The sequence below is a fragment of the Neltuma alba genome, unplaced genomic scaffold (assembly GCF_004799145.2).
Source record: "Neltuma alba isolate B1F8T4 unplaced genomic scaffold, ASM479914v2 tig00010185_pilon, whole genome shotgun sequence".
Classification (NCBI taxonomy): Eukaryota; Viridiplantae; Streptophyta; class Magnoliopsida; order Fabales; family Fabaceae; genus Neltuma; species Neltuma alba.
In genome coordinates, this window is record NW_021635126.1 from 1 (window position 1) to 24995 (window position 24995).

The 24995-nt window shown below is 35.2% G+C and overlaps 1 protein-coding gene across 1 annotated transcript; it reads left to right on the plus strand.

Annotated features, from left to right (window-relative positions):
• Positions 1-455: 455 nt before the first annotated feature.
• LOC114754713 (choline-phosphate cytidylyltransferase 1-like) lies at positions 456-7484 on the plus strand (the record flags this gene model as incomplete). Its single annotated transcript, XM_028943532.1, has 7 exons — positions 456-577; positions 804-899; positions 1025-1067; positions 1158-1315; positions 1450-1528; positions 6711-6821; positions 6926-7484. Coding segments are annotated over 7 exons (831 nt in total), but the record flags the coding sequence as incomplete, so codon positions are not given.
• Between the last annotated feature and the right edge of the window lie 17511 nt (positions 7485-24995).

Genomic DNA, 24995 nt, shown 5'->3' on the forward strand with positions numbered 1-24995 from the left:
TTTATGTCCTGACAATTGGAATCCTTGACATTATATACTACCTCTAGTCCTAAATATAAGAGCTATTTGACTAATTTGAGTAGATTAAGGAAATAAATTAAGTTAGTTATTTGTAATAAATGGGTATTGTCTTTCTTAAATATTTTTGTTAATCAATTTATTGGTTAGAACTAATATTACTAAAAGGAGTATCTTGAGAGAAAATGAATATATGAGAGATAAAGTGGATTGAATTCTTATTTTAAGACCAAAATAAAAGTTAAATGAGGTTTTATATTAAGGACCAGAGGTAGTACTAAATGTTAAGCTCTGGTTTGTTCAATTTGGTTTTTGTTACCTTATGGTGCAGTTGGGGTCAAGGTTTTGTTATTCATATGGATTTACTTCTTTGGTAATCTTGTGTTTTAGTTTCGTGGGCTATCCTAAGAGTTGTTTTATTTCCATATTGATTGGTAAATCTTAGATTTCCAAATACCTACTTGCTTGTTGGAGTTTGCGGTGATGAAGTCACTCACAAATACAAAGGGAAGACTGTAATGACAGAGGCTGAACGATATGAATCCCTGCGGCATTGCAAGTATGATATTTTCTGCGTATGCCATATTTTCTGTATGGTTTTGGATTTAGCATTATTATACGTGAATATTTTAGTGAAGTTCTCTTTTGAAAATGTGTTTGCCAATGTTTTTTAAAATCTTCTTTCTTCGGTTTTTATTTTATTTTTATTTTTGGGTTCTTGTTGCATAAAGAAAAGGTGTGATTCTTAGTAAATTGAGGGAATTAATGATAGATATTGAGAGCAGGTGGGTCGATGAAGTCATTCCTGATGCACCTTGGGTTATCAATCAAGATTTCCTTGACAAGCACAATATTGACTATGTGGCTCATGACTCTCTTCCGTAAGAACAATTTCCATAACCTTTCTCTCAACATTTAATCTAGTATTTTAGTTCTTCAACTCCTGTTGAAGCATTTTTAACTTCATTAATATTAACTTTTTGCTCTTGTCAATGAATTTCAACAGTTATGCTGATGCAAGTGGTGCTGGGAAGGATGTTTATGAATTTGTATGTAGAGATTGTATACTTTCTGCTTGCCATTTTATTTTGTTGTTATGTTGTCCTGTCAAATGATTATGCCGTGAAATGTTTATGTAGGTTAAAGCTGTTGGCAAATTCAAGGAAACTAAACGGACTGAAGGAATATCTACATCGGACATTATAATGAGGATTGTTAAGGATTACAACCAATATGTTCTACGGAACTTGGATCGTGGATACTCAAGGAAAGAACTTGGTGTCAGCTATGTGAAGGCATGACTTTGACATTTTCCCCCTTATTATAATGTAAATTTAAATAGGATATACCTGATAAACTGAGTTGTTTCTTTCTTATTGAAATTGATCTTCGCAATTTAAAGGGATTCATATCTTGTCATTTATAAACAGGAAAACGACTGAGGGTAAACAGGAGGTTGAAAACTTTACAGGAGAAAGTGAAAGAACATCAAGAAAAAGTTGGTGAAAAGGTATCACTACTGTTACACCATCTAATTCAATTTTAAAAATTTGAATTAACACTTACATCACAGGCAAGGTGCTGTGAATTACAAGGGATGAGTGAATCAAGGATAAAAATAAAACGAATTTTAATCTGGTAGAAGTGGAAGTCGAGAATGCCTTCGGTAGTAGTTTGAGGAGTTTCATTGCTGCAACAAAAATGACTCAAAAGTTAGTATGATGGGATAGTGGACTTCTGACCTTGTTTTGTGTTTCAAAACCTATATTTGTGATGGCATTATGCTTCTTGTTGCTTGCTGTTGTAACTGTAATAAGCACCCTAAAGCTTGCTGTTCAAAGCTTGTTGAGAATTTTGAAATTTCTTCCTGATTTGAGAGACCAGATACTGAATATAGAATGATTTTGATAGAGTTTTTGTTTTCAGACCCTATGCTTAGGTGCAAGTGAGAATTTGCTCATGACGTCTCATGTATTTCAAGACTTTCAATCTTGGGCATTGTGCATTACAGTTCCATATTAGCACTAACTGTAGTAGTTGGATGGCTTGTTACCACCATGTTGATCCTGGTACTGCTTAGTTTCTTACTGATTTACTGTAATTCTTTCCTTTGCAGCAATAGGTCTGTTCTTGTCATAGGGTATCTTCTGTGCAATGCTGCTCCAAGTCATTTTTCTGATTAATTTGTTTACTGTATATCCCACTTTGTGATAATTTTGAATTAGAATGATGCAGCACAGATTACTAATTCTAGAATATGACAAATGTCATCGCCTGTTCTTAATTATATATGCCTTTTAACTAGTGAGAAGCGATCCTGCAAAGTTTGTGTTTGTTATTTACTGTAAGAAAAAGGTTTCCCATGCTGTCAATGTCAAAAAATTATTTGACCCAAATTTTTGCCATGTTAGTAGCTTTTTTTGTCATTATTTTTTCATACATCTACCCTCACCATTATAATTTGTGAACTGGCTTCAAGAATCCCTCGGTTTTTGCTAATTGGGCAACCGAGTCCTGGCTTGACACTTGAAAGAATTGAGTGATTGATGCTGTAGTAGAGTGGTCGCATTTAAAACTTCCACATCCACCACTTAGTCTTCATTTACGGCTTAAAGGGATGCAAGATTGAGACCCGCTTGCCTAAAGTTGACTAACACAATTTAAAACCTTTGCTTGCTAATTATATGCTATGCTTCCAACTCTTTGGTATATTAGGATAATAATTCAATATTTATTTTAATGACAACAAGATTGTCTTGATTTTCTTGCATTAATCTATATAAAACTTAATGTGGAAATTTTATGTACCAACTACTTTTAATTTTAACATATACCCGAGGGATGAATTCTTACAAATATTGGGGCCAAATTCTTTCACCAGTTGTAAACGATTGGTTTTGTGTGGGTCTAATGATTAAAATTATGTAAATTCAGTATGAAGCATGTCTTTAAGGGGGATATATTCCTATCAAGTGATCTATTTCTCTATATATACTATTTTACCTCTGTTGTAGATTTATTTCTCCTTTTGCATGTTTTTGTCCATTTCAACAGCCTTCATCACTTTCATTATCATTGTAGATATGAGGCCATTCCATCAGAATAAGTTGATAGTAATTTTTACGGATGGTTAATAGTGAGATAATTATAGGTTTTTATACAGTTCCACTCATTACATGGAGACCTTATGAGGGTAATTTAGGGATTGTTCACTTGGTTCTGCTATATTTTTGAGGAAAATGAAGTTTCGTGTGAAGTTTTAGGAATCCATTTCATTTGACTCCTCAATTGCATCGAATCCTTCCATGAACAATTTCTGTGAAGGATCATGGTAGGATCATGGAGAACTACACCTGAAATTCTAGCTCTGAGGTTGGAGAGCTCTAGGTCCTGTGAAACCGTGCACATTAGAATCCCATACTTCCAAGGGCGGACTGAAATTTGATCCCTTGGTAATTTGTCTCTACATTTTACCATGCTTCCTCAATCACGGCATTTACAAAGGCTGCCATTCTGCTGGCTTTCTAGCCTTGGGCTAACACTTTAATGCCAGCATGATGGTAAATGGGATGCAGTGGAAGGCTTTAATACCAATTGATAAAAAGCTCTGTAAGAACCACATTATGGCAGTAGTTGATAAGGTTGGAGAACCCGAGGTCTCACCCACACCAGAATCTCATAATTTTAACATCGGCCTCAAATTTCATACTTCTACAACTGGGTCTTAAAACAGCAGTTCTATGCCGTTTGTGAAAATGACTTGAATAATTGTTAAGCATCTGAACTAAGTGGTCGGTACTACAGATGTTCTTGTTATGTAGGTACTACTTCTGCTCTATACATTTTAGCTGTCATAGTATCATCTATAGAGCTGAATATCTTGCTTCTTGGGGATTTTCTCGATTTCAACTAGGTTAGAACTTAGTGTGTGTATCCTCATTTTTCTAATATTTAGCGATCGTTTGAATTAATTGAAGATTGATGATGAACAAGGATTGCATAATCCACTGTACTTGTCTATTTTCATGGTTAACGGTCTTAGTCATCTCCTAACCCCTTCATAAAATCACCTATGCTATTTCCAATGTGTGCTCATTGCACACGTACATTATATAAATGTCAAGTGATCTATAGTGCGACTAAACAGAGGAAAAAATAACTCATTGGAAGTTAAATCTGAAATGGAAAAAGTGAAGACAGATGATACACGAGAAGGACTCATAAATTAGATTGACAGGTTTTAAATGGCTTTATTTGCTTATTATGAGATTTCATGTTAATTTATGTGCATTTTTGCCATTATAGATAAAACAAGATGGACGGCATCAAATATTATTACTCTGACTGTGGTGTCAATAGATCCCCCTTCGCTTGCGCAACACCTTTTTTTTTTTTGGGGGGGGGGGACCTGATTATGTCAATCTCCTTTATTCTAGCACAACAACTAAAACAAATGACGGTTTTGCCCAAGTCTAGAGGCTTCTTTTTTTCTTCTTATTATCATCATATCCTCTGAAATATGTGATAGACGACCCAATTTGCCTAGGCATCCAAGATGGGCGAGCAGTAGCTCTAGAGCCTGCAAGGTGTAACTCATTCGTGACCCCCTGAGTTTTGGTCTGACAGGGACATGTCCCTCGTGCATAAGGGGGGAAAAAGTGTTGCTTCTCAGACCAACCTGGTGGTCGGGTGTTTGGGATGAGAAATACCCTAGCATTCTTTGAAGGAAAATAATTTATTGAAACCAAAACTCAGTGAGTCATTCAGCAGTTGCTTCCTGCAGGCTCTAGAGCTACTGCTTACCCAGTGCAGATTCCATGGGCCAATTTTTGTCTTCCAAGAAGCAGGGTGTCCCCCGTCTCAACCACTGCTTGGTCTGAGAAGCAACTGTTGTTTTCCTTCACATGAGGGATTTCTGTATTCCAGAACCAGCAATGATCGGGCTAATGTTTCCATAGAGGTGATCATTCCCATTGCTGAAAAATGGCCCTTGCAGGATTTCAGGAGCCTAGAGGCTTCTCCATCATTTCTTACAAATTTTATGGAAATTGTTAAAACCTTCCTTGGACTAGGCTAATTTGTTTGAAGTGATGATACCACTGCCTCTGCTCAAACTGGAAGATGAAGGTGGGGTGGTAGCTGCACCACAGCCAAAACCGTTGACTCTGAAATCTGTGAAACTTGGTTTGATTCCCTCTAGCTTGATCTTTTTAGATTTGGAAAGCTGCTTGTTTGACCTTTTTTTTTCTGTCACATCATCTTCTAAAACATCCCATAGACAGCTGAATTCGCCCATGGCGTCTGAGATGGGTAAATGAACTGAAGGTAACTTAAGAGGCTTTATCACTCTTAATGCAAGATTTCATGATAATTTTAGATACTTAACCATTGGATAGGATTAATCTGGAATGTTGTCAATTAATTACTCTGACACGAGCATGCCCCCCCCCCCCCCCAAAATAAAGAAACAAACAAAACTCCACTTATGTCATTCTCATTAGTTCTTGCATAGCAGTTGAAAAAGATAGCAGATTTTCAGGAGTCTAGAGGCTTCTCTATCATTAGCTTCCTTCAGGATTTAAGGAAAGTTGTTGAGAGCCCTGCTTGGACTTGAGGAAAACCATCGCCTGGACTAAGCTAACTAGTTAAAGCAATGATATCTCTGCCTCCTCTGAAACTAGAAGCTTAGTTGAGAGCTTCTTCTGAGCCATTACAATCGGTAGTGAAAACCATGAAACTGCGGTGGATTCTCTCTTTCTGATATTTCTGGTGTTATACAGCTGCTCATTGGACCCTTCTTCTGAGATTTGTGCATACAGACAATTTGCCCATTAGCATCTGAGACGGATAACAGTGGATCCAGAGCCTTCAAGGCACAAATTGTGCGCATTGAATTATGGTCTCAAAGGATTATTTACCATAAAAAGAGGGTGTTCCTCCTTCTGACCACCAGGCTGGTGAGGGTTTCCTGTACCCAGAACCAGGAGCAATCAAGATAAGGTTTCCCTAGAGATAATTTTTCCTCCTGCTGTAAAATACCCCTTTTCTTTGTAATCTGCTGTGCCTACACCTGGAAGCCCCCAGAAATTTGGCTGAACCGCATCTTACACAGGAATCATAGATTCATGTAATGGTTGAGAAAAAGGCTTTATTTTTTTCGTGTGTTCTTTTTTGTTTTTTTTTTTTTTTTTTTGGGTGGGGGGCGGGGTTGAAAACCTGCAAGATCAGGAGTTCTTGTCATGTGGCCGTCCCTTTGTGCCTATTATATATATGTAATAGTCTACATATATATATATATTTGTAGATATTTTGAAGGGATATGTTAGGGTCACCAGTTTATTAAGCGGCTTTATAGGACGTGAAATCTACATGAAGCTGGATGATAAACTTCCTAAAATGTAGACTTGGGTACAAGGCAACAGCAATAATAAATTGGAGCACATTGCACTTATTTTAAAAGATGATAACCCAGTTAAGTTTTCTGCTTTTGCATAGCATTGATGATGATATAGACAGGGAAATCAATCATGGAGATATTTCCTCGCACGTCATAATAAAGCAATAATTGTGGTGATATGGAGATCACAATTTTCCCATCTTAATGCATGTTTTAAAGCTCAGAATACTTTATGGTACCTTGCAGTTTCTTTCCTGGATTTGATAAATCTATATGTTCCTTTATGGACTTCCAGATACAAATTGTTGCGAAGACTGCTGGCATGCATCGCAATGAATGGGTGGAAAATGCTGATCGTTGGGTTGCTGGATTTTTAGAGATGTTTGAAGAAGGTTGCCATAAGATGGTGAGTTAATTTATGCAGATAAAATTATTGCACTCTTGACATGCAGACACAGTATCGGTTGACTTATCATTTGCTTTTTCATGCTACCTTTGTGTCTATTTCAGGGAACGGCTATCAGGGATCGAATTCAGGAGAGGTTAAGAGGTCAACAGTCCAGAGACTCCCCATATCGTCTACAAAATGGAAAGGATGGTCAGGATGACGACGACGACAACGAGTATTATTATGATGATGGGAATGATAGTGAAGAGGAATATTTTGAAGAATATTATGATGATGAAGAGCTCAATCCTCGGAATGAGGAGAAAGATGTGAAAAAGTGGTAGTTATACTTGGACTGAGTTGCTGGGTGCTGAGACAAATTTGCTGGCAATTTGTCCTGAAAGTTGAAATTTAAAATTCTAATTAGGCATGTATTTGATGATGATAAACACTTTCATGTCAATGTGGTCAAATCACAATTTTCGACATGTTGAATTCTGGCATACAGGAAATATTGTTTTTTTTTTGGTCCATTTTTTTTTGCATGTTTGGCTCCAGCACTTGTCTTGAGCTAGTGCTTGTGATTAAGGTTATTAAGTGTTGCAAATATTAGATGGTGACAGTGCTATTGCTATCTCTGCTTTGACATCATTGTAGCTAAATTTATGCGCATTTGAATCTTATGCTTTGATTCCTTTGTTTTTATCCTCTATGATGCGCAAGACTCCTGGAGATTGAAGATACACTAGGATTTAAGAAAACAAAAGCGAAAAAAAAAAATGATTGTCAACAAAAATTCTAATGAATTTTCCGTAGATTTGGAATGAAGCATTCAATTATCACCGTCCCCTCTATGGCTTTATCCAGTCTCTAGGTCTTCTCGGTGTCTCCGTTTTGATAATGTTTAGTGTACATACGATAAGAATAACCAGCGAAAAGGCTCCTAACGGCTTTCTAACATCTTTGTGATGTTTTGTCTGCGTAAAATTAACGCATTTTGATATCTTATAGACATGAAATGATACAGTTTTGTAATTTTTTTTAACAATTTTTGAAAAAAAAATCAAAACAGCACAATTTTAGAGTTCTTTTTGTCAAAAATCATTAAAAAAAAATAAAATTATACAATTTGATGCTCCTGACATATCAAAATGTGTATTTGATAATTTGATGAAGCGACTAGAGAGAGAAAGTGAGTGTGATGAGTGAGAAAGTGAGTGTGCACGGAACTCTGGTCAACCCTGGTGATCTATCCGGGGAAGCAAAGGTTTCAACTACGGAAGAGGATGATTTGCTTGGAAGAAATATCAAAAAAATGGAGAAGATACAATCATGAAGGCAAGCACACAAGAAGGGGAACCTGCTCAGCAGTCGGGTGACATACCAATGCAGGATGAAATGTGGGAAGATACTACACCTGAGAAACCCAGTCCCAAAACCACATTTGCTCATGCTAGAACTCAGATTTCTTATAAGGCGAAATTGGTTGGCAATGAAGAGAATGAGATGGAACAGGATATGGATGCACAAATAAGAAAGTGGTTGAAGGAAGAAGAAGATACAGCCCCTGCTTTGATAAAGGAGGAGAAAAAAACTCTTGGAATCACTTCCAAGATTAAATATATCAAATGAAAGACTCAGGGATTTGTGCAAACCGTGGAGGAATGAGGGTCTCAACATTATCTGTATCAAATATGGCATGTATGGCCATAACCAAGAGGACTGCCCTCTAAACAAAGCTGGAAGCAAGCCATCATTGGAGATTTCTTCACCGGCAGAGCAATCACAGAAAGATACAGTTGGATGGCTACTAAAATCAGATAATTTTGAATTGGTTGATCTACCTAATGGATATTATGTTTTCTGAAAAGTGAATGTGGAGTTCAAGAGGAGACTTTCATTTGATGGCCCTTGGCTTATTCAGGGTCACTACCTAGTAGTACAACGCTGGAGCCCGAATATTAATCCATACTTTAACAAGATTGGAAAGCTTGTAATATAGGTTAGAATACTGACCCTACCAATGTACACGTACTCAGAAGAATGCCTCTTGGAGTTGGGAAATATGATTGGAAAGGCCCTTAAGGTTGATCTGAACACCTTAGCCCACTGTAACAACAATATGGCAGTAGAAAGAGGGAAATTTGCGTGAGTTAGCATGGAGATTGATTTAAGTAAACAACTTCAATCCAAGTTTGTGCTCAGGAAGAGGATTTACATAGTGGAGTATAAGGGTCTCAACATTATCTACTTCAAATGTGGCATGTATGGCCATAACCAAGAGGACTGCCCTCTAAACAAAGCTGGAAGCAAGCCATCACCGGAGATTTCTTCACCGGTATAGCAATCACAGAAAATGACAGAAACTCAGATAGAGAAACAGCCCATGTTTAGTGTGCCAGGTGTCACATCAAATGAGATGTACAGCTCTTGGATGAAGGCAAAACACACTTTTCGGCCAAGAAGTCAAAAGGCTGAAAATGAAGAAAGAAAATAGAAAGGAAAGGGAGTAGGGAGTAGCGAATCAGTAGCAAAAGAAAAGAAAAAAACCTCTGGCACTAGATTTGACATTTTGCAGCATATGGAAACTTCAATCCCATTATCTGGAAAAAAAGAGCAAAGCAAAAAAAAAAGTGTCACACCTTCATTTTAACCCCATTATATGCCCTTTAGAACCATTTGGAATCATTACCCGATGCTCAAAGTAGGTAAAAACCAAGATTTAAAATTTTGATTTCGGTTACTATTCATGTAACCCTTAAAAAAAATCAGGTCAACTTTGAAAAATCATAACTAAATGTAGAAAAATCGGAACAAAGTGGTTCTAAGTTTCACGTGAAGCTTATGAAATGTTCCACATGGGAAAAATGTTCACAGGTATCAATTTCTCACAGATCAATGCTAGTTTCCACGCAATTATGTACTATTCATTTGGTAAATTCTGAAATTTCCAGTATTTTTATCCAACTTCGAAAGGGCATAACTCTTTCTACAAAATTTCAAATTTAATGATCTACCACTTGATTCAAAGCTAAAAATGTGATCTATTAGTATGCCAAATTTCAAATCCATATTCGAACATTTGCTATTTATTTCGTATGCACCAAGTTTGGTCCTTTTTAGTCAAATGTTATCCCCTAATTACCTTTGTTTTGGCTCATTCATAACCTTTTACCCATCCTTAATCATTTGGGGCTTAATACAAGCTTGAACATACATTCTACTATGCTTTCATATATTTAAACATAGACATACATGCTTGACTCCCCTTAGGAGCTATTATCCAACAAACATTTCCAGAGTCATAATATTACATCACAAGTTTCAAAATTTACACTAGGGTACATTAATTGTTCATTAGGTCTCCGAGACAATTTCCTTGCCTTTTCCCTTGCTTGAAATCCCTCCTAGGTGGTGTTGAACATAAGAGTGAGATTTCAAAGAAATCCCAGTAGCACAGAATCACAATTATCATGCATTCCTGCAAACACTACGTGCAATGCTTTTGTGCATTTATCTGTTTATATGTTCATGCTTTTATGCCATGGAAAGTAAGCTATCATACACATATTCAATGGACATAATGCCAAGGAAACATACTTCAAACATTGCAATCAACATTTGCAATAAAGCTTAGTCACATCATGGCACACATTGCACACATACACATTAACACATCAATGTAGGCAAGAAAGCAATCAAATGTAATTCAATGCTACCTTTTGGTACTTGGTCCTTGATTTCCTTTAAGTTCAAGATGTTTTCTTGAGGATTTGACAAGGTACCTATCAAACCAACACCAATGCCAATCATTCAACAATTATTCAAACACATTCCCTATTACTTAAACATTAAACCGTTTTTCTTAGGATTTTTGGCCTAATTGTTTTCCTTTTGATTCAAGAAACTTCCTTGGCCATTCCTACATGGTTTTTCATGTAGAATTCAAATATCAAATCAAATTTTACAAAATCTTATCCCTTCCTTAAGTTCTGGTCAAAACAGAAACGAATTTCATAAGGGAGATGTCAAAATTTCCAACTTTGATTTTAATGCTTCCAAATTCAATTTCTCCATATAACCCTACACAAAAACGCCCAAGGAGTTCAATGGAAGCATCAAAAACATCAAAATCCAATCATAAGTCCATATATTCAAGATGGTTGAACACTTCCTCTTAGGTTCATAAATTTTCATATTTGATTCCAATGAATTTGAACATACTTCCTTAGCATAATCCTACATACCATCACATTTTAAATCCATTGGAATCATTAAAACTTATTGAAACAATTCCTACCCTTGAGTTCTTGAGTTGGCTGAACTGAAAAGTCATAGTTCATAGGGTAATTTCTTCCATAACCCATTCAAAACCGCACCAAACATCAACAACACAACTCATACTCAATTTGCTATCCTTTCCTAGCACTTCCAGCACAACAGAAATGAAACAGCACTTCCCCCTCAAATTAAGTCACGGTTTGACCATGGAAAAAGCATCAAATTAAAGCCTAAAAATACCTCAAGGAGTGTTGGATTAAAGCTTGATGATTAACCTTGGATTGGGAGTGATTTGAAGAGTGCTTGGAAGCCAAGAAGAAAATTGTGCAGAACCTCCTCTCTATTGTTCCAATTTTGTCGAATTTTGAGTGCCTTGTGGGGGTATTTATAGACCTCATTTACTGCCCAAAAACCTACCCTTGGGCATCTATTTCTGCCCCAAAATAAGTGCAAAGGTCGGCCAAAATGAAGAACAATTCCTAGCCACACATTCTTTGACTCACTTTCCAAGAGAGTTGATCCAATGGTTGAAAATTTGCCCAGCACACAAGCCAGCTGTTCTGATCATGGTGAGCACGAATTTGGGCCTTGTTGGATGCTAACTAAATGTTAAAAACTGGTTAGGAAGTAATGGAATTAGTTAAGGTAATTTAAAAATTCATTCGGTCTCATAATACCCGATTTCTTGCCCTCTACTAGGAAAAATAGCTAGGGGCTTCAAAAATTCCATTTCTTTTCATGATAATTCCCTATTTATTCCAAGAGTGTGATCTGGAAGTTTTGGGAATTTTTCAAGACCTCTAGATATTTATTTCACATTTTCTCCGAAATCAGGTCCTTACAGATAAGAATTCGGAAATAAATTCCCCATAAATTATTTCCTACATTTCCAATACTTGGAAACAATTTTATAAACTTATATATATTCTTAGGGAGTGTATCCATATTTTTCCTTGGATTTTTGGGGTCCTTAGGTAATTAAAATAATTTTATCACTTTAATTTCCCTTTATTTTTTCCTATTTTCCTAAAAATAATTAATTTTTTTGGGAATTTTCACCAAAATTTATTTTGGGCTATTCTCACTCCCAAAACATCATGTGTGACTCAAAAACCTCTAATTCCATTTTTTGCTATTTTTAGGTAATTTTGGAAACTTTTTCAAAATTACCGTTTTGCCCCTAGGGACCCGATAAAGTCGGTTTCGTCCCATTTTGGGTTTTCATGCTTTACTCATACCTTATGCTTATCAATCATATCTCATTTTTCACACTCCCATTACTAGGGTTCCAAATTTTGGGATGTTACAAAAAGTACCTGCTATAGAATGGAGAAGAAAGGAGGAGAAGGTTGTCCACACTGCAGGGCCTGAGGTAGTCAAACATAACAGTCAGGAAGGCAAGAGAGAGATAGTCATTGTTGAAGACTTGGGCACGCCAACCTTTGCAACATTGGGAGAAAATGATGTGACATTTGAGGAAAAGAAAGAGACGAGTAATACAGCTACTAAGGCAGTGAAAATAAATAAAGAGAACACTATTGCCAAGCAATATAGGCCAGACCCAATGGTGAAAAACTTGGATTCTGGAAAGATAAAGTTAGGAAGTAAGAAAAGAAGTGTCATAACATGGCCCAAAATAGTCTCCCCCGTTTTAAAAAGAAAGCCAGCTAGTAGAATGCACCAACTGGTTATTGGGTCCTTAACAAGTAAAGGACGTTTGGATTTTGGGCTTGAAGATCAACAACTAGCAACTAATTTCCAACCCATGGAAAGAGAAAATAGAACCAACGAGCACATTCCCACAAACTTAGGCTTAGAAGCCAATACCCCACCAATATCGACAAAGCAAACAGTAAGTAACCAGAAAAAACCACCTGATCCCCCTTCTAACCATATTAGTCAGACACAATTATTAGACACCCCAGAAGGTCACTACCAGGGGTACGAGACAAATGATGACAACCGTGAGATTGCACAGGGAGAGGATGGGCTGGATGAGGACTATGTGGACTTGCTGTAGCTCCTCTGGTTTGAGTTTCCTCTTTTTCCTCTTTATTATTATTTTAATGAATTTTCTAGCTTGGAATTGTAGAGGTGCGGCCTCAAAATCCTTCCCTAGAGGAATAAGAGATGTCATTAGGGGTAAAAAATGTTAGCTTACTAATGCTAATGGAAACTAGAATAAGTGTCTTGAAGGCAGATAGAGTAGTTAGCAAACTTGGCTTTAAAAACTGCATAAGATTAGAAGCCACTAGCTTTGCAGGAGGTATTTGGATACTTTGGAATGAGGAAGATGTTTTGGTGGCTTATGAATTGTCAACTACTCAATTGCTGCATGTCTTGGGCTGATTTCAATGCTTAACTCTCTAGCAATGACAAGAAAGGGGTGTGCTTAACTCTCTAGCTTGAACCATACGTCCATGAGACAATTTGGGGATTGCATACAACAAACAAATCTTGTTGAGGTGGAATGTGTAGGTGATCGTTTTACTTGGGAGAGGGGAATGTTGAAAGAACGAATTGACTGTTGTTTTACTAGTGCAGAATGGCTGAACTCTTACCCTTTAACTAAGGTTTACCACCTTAGCAAGTTCAGCTCTAACCATGTACCACTTTTAGTCAGGAGTAGTCATGAAATTGTTGTTCAAAGGAACCAAAATCTTTTTCAATGCTAGGCAGTGTGGTTTCTTGAAGAAGAATTTAAAGAAATTGTTAAAGTGAGCTGGAGATGTGGTAATTGGCAGGAACAAATTAATAATTTCACCAAGAAAGCTACAGACTAGAATAAATGGAAGGTGGGAAGTATACTGAGCAAGAAAAAAATCTTGCTAAGAAGAATTGAGGGAATAAAGTGGGCTAGAAGCCGAAGAGACAACCAACACCTTATGTGAACTAAGAGGGAACTTTGGAAGGAGTACAACAAAGCCCTTGCCCAAGAGGAATTACTATGGTTTCAGAAATCTAGATGTAGTTGGTTAAAGTGGGGGGACAGGAATAACAAATTCTTCCACACCTCAACAATTATTAGAAGACGAAGGAATAGAGTAGAAGGGCTAAAGGATTCAAATGGGGATTGGATTTTTTACCAATATACTCTCCAAAGCTGGTCACAAGCCTATTATCAAAGCCTGTTCAATAGTGAAATAGAAGTGCCAAGGGTTTTACAAACTCATCACAAGTTCTTAAGCTTAATTGATGGTGACAGGGGAAAGTTGACATCAAAAATAAGCAACGAGGAGATCAAAAAAGCTGCACTTACTTTATGTTATGGGAGTTTTTCATGGCCTTACTTTATGTTGGAACAAAGGCCTCCGAAAATAGTTCTCTACTCTGACTGCTTAGAGGCTATTAACTTGATTTCAAGAGGCTGTCATGATTCTCACCCTTTCAAGGACATTATTGAAGACACAAGACTTCTTTTGAATAGAGATTGGCAAGTCCTCTTTCAACATGTTTATAGAGAAGATAATTCTTATGCTGATTACTTGGCTAAATCAGCCCATAAGAGCGACATCATCTTTTGTATCCTTGATCACCCTCGTCCTATTTTTCCAATAGGCAGGGGATTATAAGGAAAGTTTTTTCTTCTTAGTATTTGTTACTTTGCTTGTAATGTTTTACTTTTAAGGTAATAGTATCTAGTTATTATTCAAAAAAAAAATATCAACACAAATTTTAAATCAATATAAAGAATAAAAAATATTGGGGAGGTTAGCACATGACAAAGGACATTGGAGAGCAGGATATTAGAAACCCTAGAAACCCTTGCCCTTGTTTTTAATAAAGTTGGATCATTTGTTAGAGTAAAATACATTATCACTCTTCGACTTTGCTAATCCATTTTTTGACATTATTAGGAGTAACTATTCTAGAATTTGTTCTCTTGATAGCAGATCTTCATATTTTATCATGTGTGAAACTGCCTCAACATATCTGTGACAAAATTGATGCTAGATGCATTGACTTCTTTTGGGAAACGATGGGAGATAAGAAACAAATGCAATTACTGAATAGAAATAATCTTTTCAAGCCAATTGATTATGGAGGGCTAGGAATCACAACAACGAAGTGTATCAATCAATCTCTTCTAAATCTCCTTCATTGCTAGCTAGTGCTTTGAAGTCAAATACTTTGATGTGACTCAACCCCCTTTATTAAAAGACCAATTCTTCTTGGATGTGGAAAGGAATCTTTGACTATGTCAACATCGTGGTGAATCAGTTAAATTGAAAAGTAGGTAACGACTCATCCATTCCCCTTAACCACCCTCTGTGGTAGGCTATGCAGCTAGGCTTAGTACTTGTATTCAATTTGTTATGGGTATTTGACCTTATATTGCATATCTCTTTCAATTGGAATCCTTTCAAATGGAATAAGCCTCTACTCTCCTATTTATATTCACCTAATGTTGTCAATACAATTTTAAAAATTCCCATCTCCTTCTTAGGTGAAGATGATCAGCTTTATTGGACTGGTAACTTCCAAAGTTGTTATACTACTTAATCAGGTTACTAGAAATTCCTCAATGCTACTTTTCCTAATCTAGGGCCTTCTAGTCAATGCCACTTTTCCTAGTCTACTTTATTAGAAATTCTTATGGTCAATTAACTTGCCTTATAAATATTTACTATTGACCTAGAAATTGCTTCATAAAGCCTTGCCATCTAGTGATATTCTTTGAAAGCAACCATTGTTGTTTTGGTTGTAATGAGGAAGAGTCCTTGGAGCATATCTTCATTACTTGCCCATTTATTCGTGCTATCTGGTTTGGAAGTCTTTCAATTAGACTGTAGTGCATAAATCTCTCAACCTTTAGAGCTTGGCTTGAAGTTTTTCTCCCTTGCCTTTATCGAGATGATCACTTAGAAAAAGTCAAGGAAATCATCATTGCTTTGCACACTATTTGGCATAAGCAGAATCTAGCACTGAATGAAGGTGTGGTGTTAAACCTAGATAAAGTTATTGAAGAAATTAAAAGAAAGACTTTGTATCTCCAAATGGCTTTCAAGTTATCAGGTAATAGGCCACCAACTAAGGCTCTTTGTTTGAAGCCTCTCACTACTCACAGCTTGCCAATACAAGGTTTATCAGTTTTAATGAAAAGAAGCAAGAGGAAAGGGCATACATCATGCTCTATCATTATCCTTTCTCGAGGAAAAGCTATTTACTCTTTGTTTGTCAACAAAAGACATTCAGATGCTACTCTCTTACTCTCTTACTTCTTCTAAGCTTAAGAATTGCATTGATCTAGATTACAAGCAACAGTCAACATTTGGGAGAAGACGATCTATGTCTATGCCTTCTATATGTTGGGAAAAAGCTTCATAACATATATCAACAGTTTAGTGTTCGATCGAGCACTTTACTTCATGATATTTCTTTCCTATTACCCTTCTTTTCTAGTGTTTATATTACTTTTGTTAGTTTTTTCTTCTTGTCCTCTGTATTTAATTCCTGTTTCTATTATTCTACTACTGTAACTTTTTAACTTTATATGCCTTCTTATGTTAATATCATTTTGCCTTTTCCTAAAAATAAAAATTTCGAATTCATGCTTCGAACATTTTATAACTGTTTTCTCTATAGCTTAATTTTGAAAACTAAACAGGTGGGTTGGCAAGCCAACCAATTGCCCCACTCTTATTGGGCTTGGGTTGGCAAATTTCCAACCTAACCCAACATAACTTATCCCTACTGTGGAATTAGTTAGCCCACATTACTAACTCTACCTAATAACGAATGCATGACAACACTATTGTTTTTGTTTAAATTAATAAAAGTTGTTCGATATTTTTTAATCCAGCCTTTTATATGTTGTTTCCTTATACTTTATATTATAGGCAATTTATCCATATCAATTATCAAATGTCATTAACTTGTCATGATAATAAAATTAAAAACATTAAAATATATTTATCTTGATAGAGCCAAGAGTGATGTTCCAAGGTTATCCCATATTCCATTCTGCTTTTATCTTGTCTCATCCCAATATGCCTCTAAGACAAGTCCAACATGAACAACCCTAATTTTGTTTATGTAGTGTCTTTTATCATCTAAAATAAGTTAGAGACAATAATATGAGTCAAGACCATAAACCCAACCTACTAAAAAGTTGTTGTCAAGGTCAACCCACAAATCAATGAGTTGGCCCTTTTTTTTGAAAACTTTTATATTGATTTTAATAAAAAAGAAGTTATTGTTTTTCTCATTGATTTATCATTTTTGCACTGATAGAATGATTGTGTAAATTAAATTATATTTATATTAGCATGTTTTGGGGTTAATTTAATTATATAACTCTATAGAAATATAAAAATACTTTGAATTTAGTAAAAGAAAAGCTTGTGATTTGATTTAAAAATTTTAAAGTATTTGAAAATGAAAAAAAAAATCAACTACCAACTTGCCAGCTTGCATCGGGTAGGCTCAATTTGACAAAATGTTAGCCCATTTTGAGATTGGGTTTTTCCAACCTACCTTCCAAACTTGTAACATACGAGTTGGCTTGCATTCCCATTTCCCACATCTAAAAATTAGTATTTTAAAACATTTTTATCTCACATTTGAGGATGCTACATATAATTGTCAATACTTGAAGAGTAGAGTGGGCATGGGACGGGATGAGACTGGGACACCTCTGTCTCACATTGCAACCCAAAAATGGCACCAGGACATCATTTGCATCCCATGTCGTCCCTTCTGGGTTGCATCCCAATATGACCAGGACAGGGATAGGACATGATGCCCTACTTCGTGTTTGTTTTAATGATTGAGTCAAGGCTAGGCAGTAGTTATGTTTTGTTTTCAGTGCAACAGTTCAACAGTAAGCGTAAAAGAACATGAATGAACTTGTGCAAAATAATATCTAAAGCTGATTATTTAAATTTTGAATCAATAAGCATCAAAATATATTAAAAGACAAAGTAATAATAATAGTAACTAATGAATCCCATCCTTGGGCTGTCTTGTCCCAATCTTTTTCAGGATGGATCTATCTCGTCTCGATATGATCAGGACCAAGACAGCTGTTTAGGACAGGACAAAGATGCCCACCCGTACAGAAGAAAATATTATTAGGAACTACTTTGTACATACAATAAAAGACAAAGCTTAATTGAACATTAACAGCTTCATTGATCTTAGATATTTTGATCAAGGTTGGTTTACAACAGAGAGTTTTGTAAAGACCAACTGATTACAGATCAAGGCAATTAAAATTGAGAAGAGAAAAATAACCCTTTTACCCCTTACACAGTAAAATGCGATGCATGACTCAATGTAATCAAATGGATATATTTTATCCCACAATAATTTAGAATTGAAATGATAATTTTGAGCTTAAATGAACTTTTTATGCATTATTGGATTAATTGGTTGATTTTTGGATTTTGCATAAAAATTGAGATTTTGGATTAAAAATATAAATATTTTTTGATTTCCTATTTTTGACTTGGAATTAATTTTTCCTATTTCTTTAAAAACAAGTCTCATATTTTTAGAAAGATTACTTTTACAAAGTTCTGCAATTTTTTGCCTAATTTTTGTGCAGATTTAATATTTTATTTTTGATTATTTTTGGTATAATCTACATTAATGGATGCACTTAAATTCTTGTAGGTCAAGAAATGGGTACATAGGAAATCCAATGGTGCAAGATTGTTTGTTGGGATTTAAGCACAATCCAATGGCTAATATCAAGTGGGCCAATTAATTACTAATGGGCTTGAGCTTTGAATCCATAAAAATTTCCTTTTCTCCCATCAGAATAATCCCTCTAGGAACGCCTAAATAAACTCTTCCCTTCTCCACCAAAACGAACACACAATTCAACGCCTCTTGGTCAAGAGAATTATTCACTCCTCCGTTCTTGCACAGTGTCACATACCGCCTTCACATGTCATGCAACCCATCAGCTATTCAATAACTATTCCCTCTCACATTCATTTGTCTTGGACGTGATTCAATTCCCATCTTCACATCATCATCACCACCTTTCATCAATTCATGGCCGTGGCATCTAACAAGTTTGGAAGAAGAGACATTTTGATGGAAGCTTAAGCTTATTTGGGAGGCAACTTGGGAGGAGCATGGAGGAGACTAGAGCCTTGGGCTAGCACTTGAAGACCACAAGGGAGTGATGTTCCATTTATCTTTTTAATTCAAGGACTTGAAATTATTTAGTTTTAAATAATTTGAAGTTGTAATTTTGTGAGACAATTTAGTTCTAGATTGTCACCTTTATGCTTGGATTGGATTGATATTTGGATTTTATTTGTGTTGAGACACTTGTTGGAATTTATGTTTAGAACCTTTGCATTGTTAATTGAATTTATAATTGAGTTTTCATTATGAGTTTAATTATCAATGTGGTTTGAGTTGCAAAATTTGGGTTCTTTTGCCTCTTAATTGTTTAATTAAGTTGGTTAATTGTCTAATTGTTTAATTGGATACTTTCAAACATAATTTCCAAAATGAATTGAGTTATTTTTCATTGGTTTTAATAAGCTTAATCAACCAACCTTATACTGTTACGAGTTCTCTAATAGTTTAAGGGTTTTTGAAATTGAGGGTTCCCTTTATTTCAAGTAGGTAATTAAGTCTATTAATTCCACTCTCTTACCACTTCCCTTTGGTCTAATTAACTGATTAAGGTTATGAAGGTTAAATCCATGCAAATCCTAAGTTGTCCCCTCTACCTTACCGAAGAGAACTTCTTAATTTTCACTTGTTAAATTTCTTTGCTCTTTAGTCAATTTTCTTCATTTATCATTTTAATTTTCTATCTTCAAACAAAAAAATCCCCTCCAAAAATTGCATTGCCTTTATTTAGTTTAATTTAATTTTCATATAGATTTTAGGACATTTGCATCTTGCATTTAGGATTAGAATTTTGCATTTAGTTTAGGTCCAATTTATTACTTTTTTCTATCACCTAAATTTTCACCTAAAGAAACCCACAACTTGCTCCTTGGAAGTAATGACCTACGTCGATCCTAAACTACAAATTAATTAGGACCTAGTTTAATTGAGTGCTTTGACGACAAGAGGCATCATCACATAATGAGGGTAAAATTGTTGCAAAACATTAGAAAACACTTGAGAAAATATATAAAGATTGGGTTCTATCAGTGCACTTAGTGTGTGTATTAGGATTAGCCAATGAATCCAAAATCAGCTCAATATCAAAACATAGCCATGTAAGATAAGAGAGAATCAAGAGGATTACAAAGAGACTTATATGTAACTACATATATTGAAGAATAAAATTCTACATTAACCAATCAAACTACACAAAATGAATATCCAAAATTGATTACAACTATAATCAAATAGCTCAGCTACAATCTACAAACCCTAAACTTAGGAATTCATAAATACATAACTAAATCATGGATTAAGCTACTCTTCTTTTAAGCTCCTTGAACTCAAGCCATTGGTCCACCTTCAAGAGGGAAAGACACCTAGCCACACATTGGACTCTAAAGCCTCATAACTAGGAATGATCCTGAGCTATCCATAGTGGAGAGTTGACAATAGAAATGGAGGAGATGAGGGTTTGATGAGAGGAAGTGAGAAAGGATGAGAGATAGAGGCTATGTCTTAATGGAATGACGTATACACACGAAAATAGGGTTTCTGATTCTATAAAGGGGTGGAATGGGTCAGTTTCCACGACTAGGTAGGTTAATTTTTTGAAAAGGGTTCGGATCTGGGTTACTGATTTGAAGGCTTCACCATGATGAAGGAATGACTTCGCTGCGGCGAAACAGTCCCGAGAAGTACTTTGCCTGATCTTGTGATTTCTCTATGGTGAAACCAGCTTGTGGCCGCTGTAAACTTTGCCCAAGAGGTCTCCAGTGAAATTGCCATGTTGCACTGTGGCGAAGCATTTTCTTTACTGCAGTGAACTCTTCTAATACTGATACTCTTGATCTTATGTGTTGCAATCTCTTAGTCTTTACTCTTGGCTCTACTTTTTGAGTGCCCTGTAATGAAAAGCAATAGTTTGAAGGATCAATTGTCCTATAAATCAATTAAATATAAATAATAACTAATTATGACAATTTTACCCCCAAATAACACTAACTCAAAATGAAGACTCTTAATCTCAATTAAGCATAAATATTACCAAAAAGAGCCAAAAACTATAGCAAAAGCCCTAAAAATATCATCATATAATATAGAATACTTGAGCTCAATCAATTTCCCCACACTAAAACCTTTGTACTCCTGGATAAAGCTTGTAAAAGTGTTCAAAGAGGTACAAGTGTAGAAGGAAATACCAACAATGCTTAAAAATGAGAGTAGATAGTTAGTTAAACCACCTTCTTAGAAGTCAACCAAAGTAGAATGAAGAAGCACTAAGAAAATAAACACTATAAGTGCTTAATCCAAGAGATTGTGCAAAAGGGTATGTGTCTAACTCATAGCTCACTTGCTTTGGGATAGTTTCACTCTAAAAGCTGCTTAGTCCATTCTCTATCATAAGCTTGTAATAATTCTACCACTTCACTATAAGAACCATAAACTGTGAATCAAGAGGGCTTACAGGGTTGAAATGATTAGTGAAGGCCAAGTGAAATGGATGGAATAAAAGAAAACGGATGAGTACCAGTGTCACATCCCGCCGAATTTAGCGAAGCCAATAGATTTATCAATGTTGCACATAAACATAATTGGAGAACTCTTTTAAAAGATTCATGAAAAAAGTAAAACAAAACATGTGATAAAAACTACATAGAAAGATTAAATAGTAATCGTAGTTCATGGTTGATAAATATCATAATTTATTTCTTACAATAGTTAAAGAATAATTAAAAAAAACTTCTATACATATCAAGATAAAAATTGCTTACAAAATAAATAAAACATCAAAATATTTTGTAAAACATCTTTCCTTTAATCCCTCAGAGTATGCATTTGGAAGTATTACGGTTCAAGCGATTCACGAAATAAGCCCGTAGATTAAAATTTTACTATTGGTTCTTAGGTTACTGTTCACTAGTTAAATTTCAGATTTTTAGTCTAACTTAAAGAATCATAACTAATCATAGAAAAATCATATTGAGGTGATTCAAAATTTTATTTAAAGCTCTTTCAATTCTCCAAAAGAAAAAAAATATAAAACTAGACTTAACCATGTCCAATTCGTATAATTTGTTTGTTGAAGTTTATTGTTCATTTTGTCAAAACTGTACGTTCCAGTTTCTTTGCCCTAATTTTGATCAAGCATAGCTCTTAACACACACATCCATTTTAGGTGATCTACCACTTGTTTTAAAGCTCAGGATGTGTACTTTAACCATAAAAAATTCATGGGCAAAATCAATCATTTGTCTCACCTTCACTTTGTCACTAATTTGTGGCTCCTTTAAGGATACTTTATCTCCGTAACTTGCATTAATAATTCATAATTAATTCTTTCCTTGCATAATACCTTCCCATTCAATCCATAAACTACTCCCATACACTATTATAATCAATTATACATGCCATCATCATGATTTAACATCACATAACATTAATGGCATATTGATATCATACATGAACATACAAATTATAAAATTTAATGTGGTAACTTTCTTCAATTCTTTTCCTCTTTCTTTGCTTCCACTTCATGCATCCTTTTCTTGATCATTATCACCTATTATGGTTGGTTAAGGGACAGTGAGATTAGGAGAATCTCAGTAGCAAACATTACTATTTATGAATGCAAGATGGATGCAAGTGTATGACATGCTTACTTGATCTAGCTCATGCTTACTTATAACATATTCTCATGTTTAGTGTTTCATACTAACATGCATGGCCATGGAAAACATCATTGAACTATATCATCATGCTAGCATCACTATCCTGTAACGTGACATTTTGCACTTAACCAATCTTTTTTATCAGACCGAGATGTCGCCTTCTGGGTCATCAAGAATATGATTGCACTAATAATATAGTATAGTGCACAACCTATCATTCTTCTCAAGGAGCGCTTTTATTAGAAAACCTAGACAAAATTGGCTATCAAAAACATATTGATTTGGGTAAAAAGGGAGGTTGTAATTGATAAAATAGTGGTGCAATAAAGGTAAAATGTAAAGAAGTAAATCTTTTTTATCTTTTCAAATTATTGAAGGAATGCTTTGGATTAAGGAGAAAATATGATGAGATAGGCTCTTAGTGATGAAAACTTGGCTATCATTGCTCTTAAAAAATGATATGGGAGTTATGAAAATCTCCAAGTCTGGATAAAAACCCTAAGCAGTCATTTAGGTCCAATGCTTTAATTAATGAAAACTTACTTTGATCAAAGTTAATTAACACCTCTTAAAACATTGTTAAAAACCACTTAGAGTACAATTAAATGGATGATGCAAATGCCCTCAATGATTGTTAATCAACAACCATAGAAACCAAGCAAGCAAATTAACTATCAATAATCATTAACAATAAGCTAACCAACAAGGAATTAAAAATGATATATATATATAATCCAACATAAAACATCATCCAATTTAATTACAATAGTCTAATAACAAGATTTACCTTAAGTCTTACACAAGAGTAGAAATTCCTAAATCTAGAAATATCTAACAAATGTTTAAGCATATAATTAGACTAAGAAAACTCTCCTAATATGTCCATGAGCTTAAACTTTGTCCTCCATCACCAAGAGACTAAAAATTTAGCCTCTCATAACTTCAAACTTGCCACAATTGCTCCAAGAATGTTCTTGCCATGAGGAATGCCCAAAAAAAGGGTTGAAAACATAGAGAAGACGATGATGGAAGTTGTTTAATTAGTGTAGAAATGAAGAAAATGGTGGAGAAATGGAGAAAATTGGAAGATTGTGCTTGGAGTTGAGTGGAGGCTTGAGGGAAAATGGGAAAATTCACATAAATCTACAGAATCAGCTCTTCCTTTTTCGTGGCTGCTGTTCCCTTTTGGTCTGAATGCAAAATGACCTATTCTAAAACACACAGTTTCACTAAAAATGTTTTCAGGTCGCGACCTAGGACAGTTTATGTCATGACTTGGGGACACAGAGGCACTTCCAGTCGTACGTTTTGGTTCTTTTGAACTTCTGACTCTAAATGCTCCATCTTGAGTCTTTAAACCTCCTCCAAATGCCTAAAAACAAAAGCAAAGAGCTTTGTAAATATTAAAAAAATTAAATATCAAGGCCTTTACAGTTTGGACGAGATAATTGACCCTTTTTACCCTTAAATCAGCAAAATGCAATGGATAAATTAACATAATCAAAAAGGTACAAATGCATGCAAAATGATGGCAAAAGTGTTGCAAAATACCAGAAAATCCTTAAGAAAATCATGTAATGATTGGTTTCTATCACTCCCCTACACTTGAACCTTTGTACTCCTAGATAAAGACTTGAATCATTTCCAAAGAAAGTACAGGCACAATCAAGGAAATCAACATGCTCAAAAATGATCTCAAGAACCAATTAATCAACATCTTTTGGGAAAGCAAAAATGATAACATGAACAATGCCAAGTAATTAGATGCAAGGTACAATTGATTCTAAATACATGAATAATAGAGATTTACTTAAAGGATGTAAGTGTTTACTCACTCATCTCTCCTCATTGGGGTTTTTTCACTCAAAATTCAACTAGTAAACACCCTACTATAGGCTTGTAATAGCTCTAAAATCTCCACTACCATTTAGCATTCATGTAAAGAATCAAAAGGGCTTTTAAGGTTGTGGTGATGGAAAGGCTAGATGGAATGGAAATATGGTGAAATTGAGTGTCGAAGGCTAAAGTGATGTGAGTCAAATATCATCTATTCTTAGACAAAAAAGTTCAAATCTTAACCTTCTACCACCAAGGGAATATTTTATTCAACTTTATTCTATTGCTATAGCTTGTGTGTGTGTGTGTGTATTTATATGTA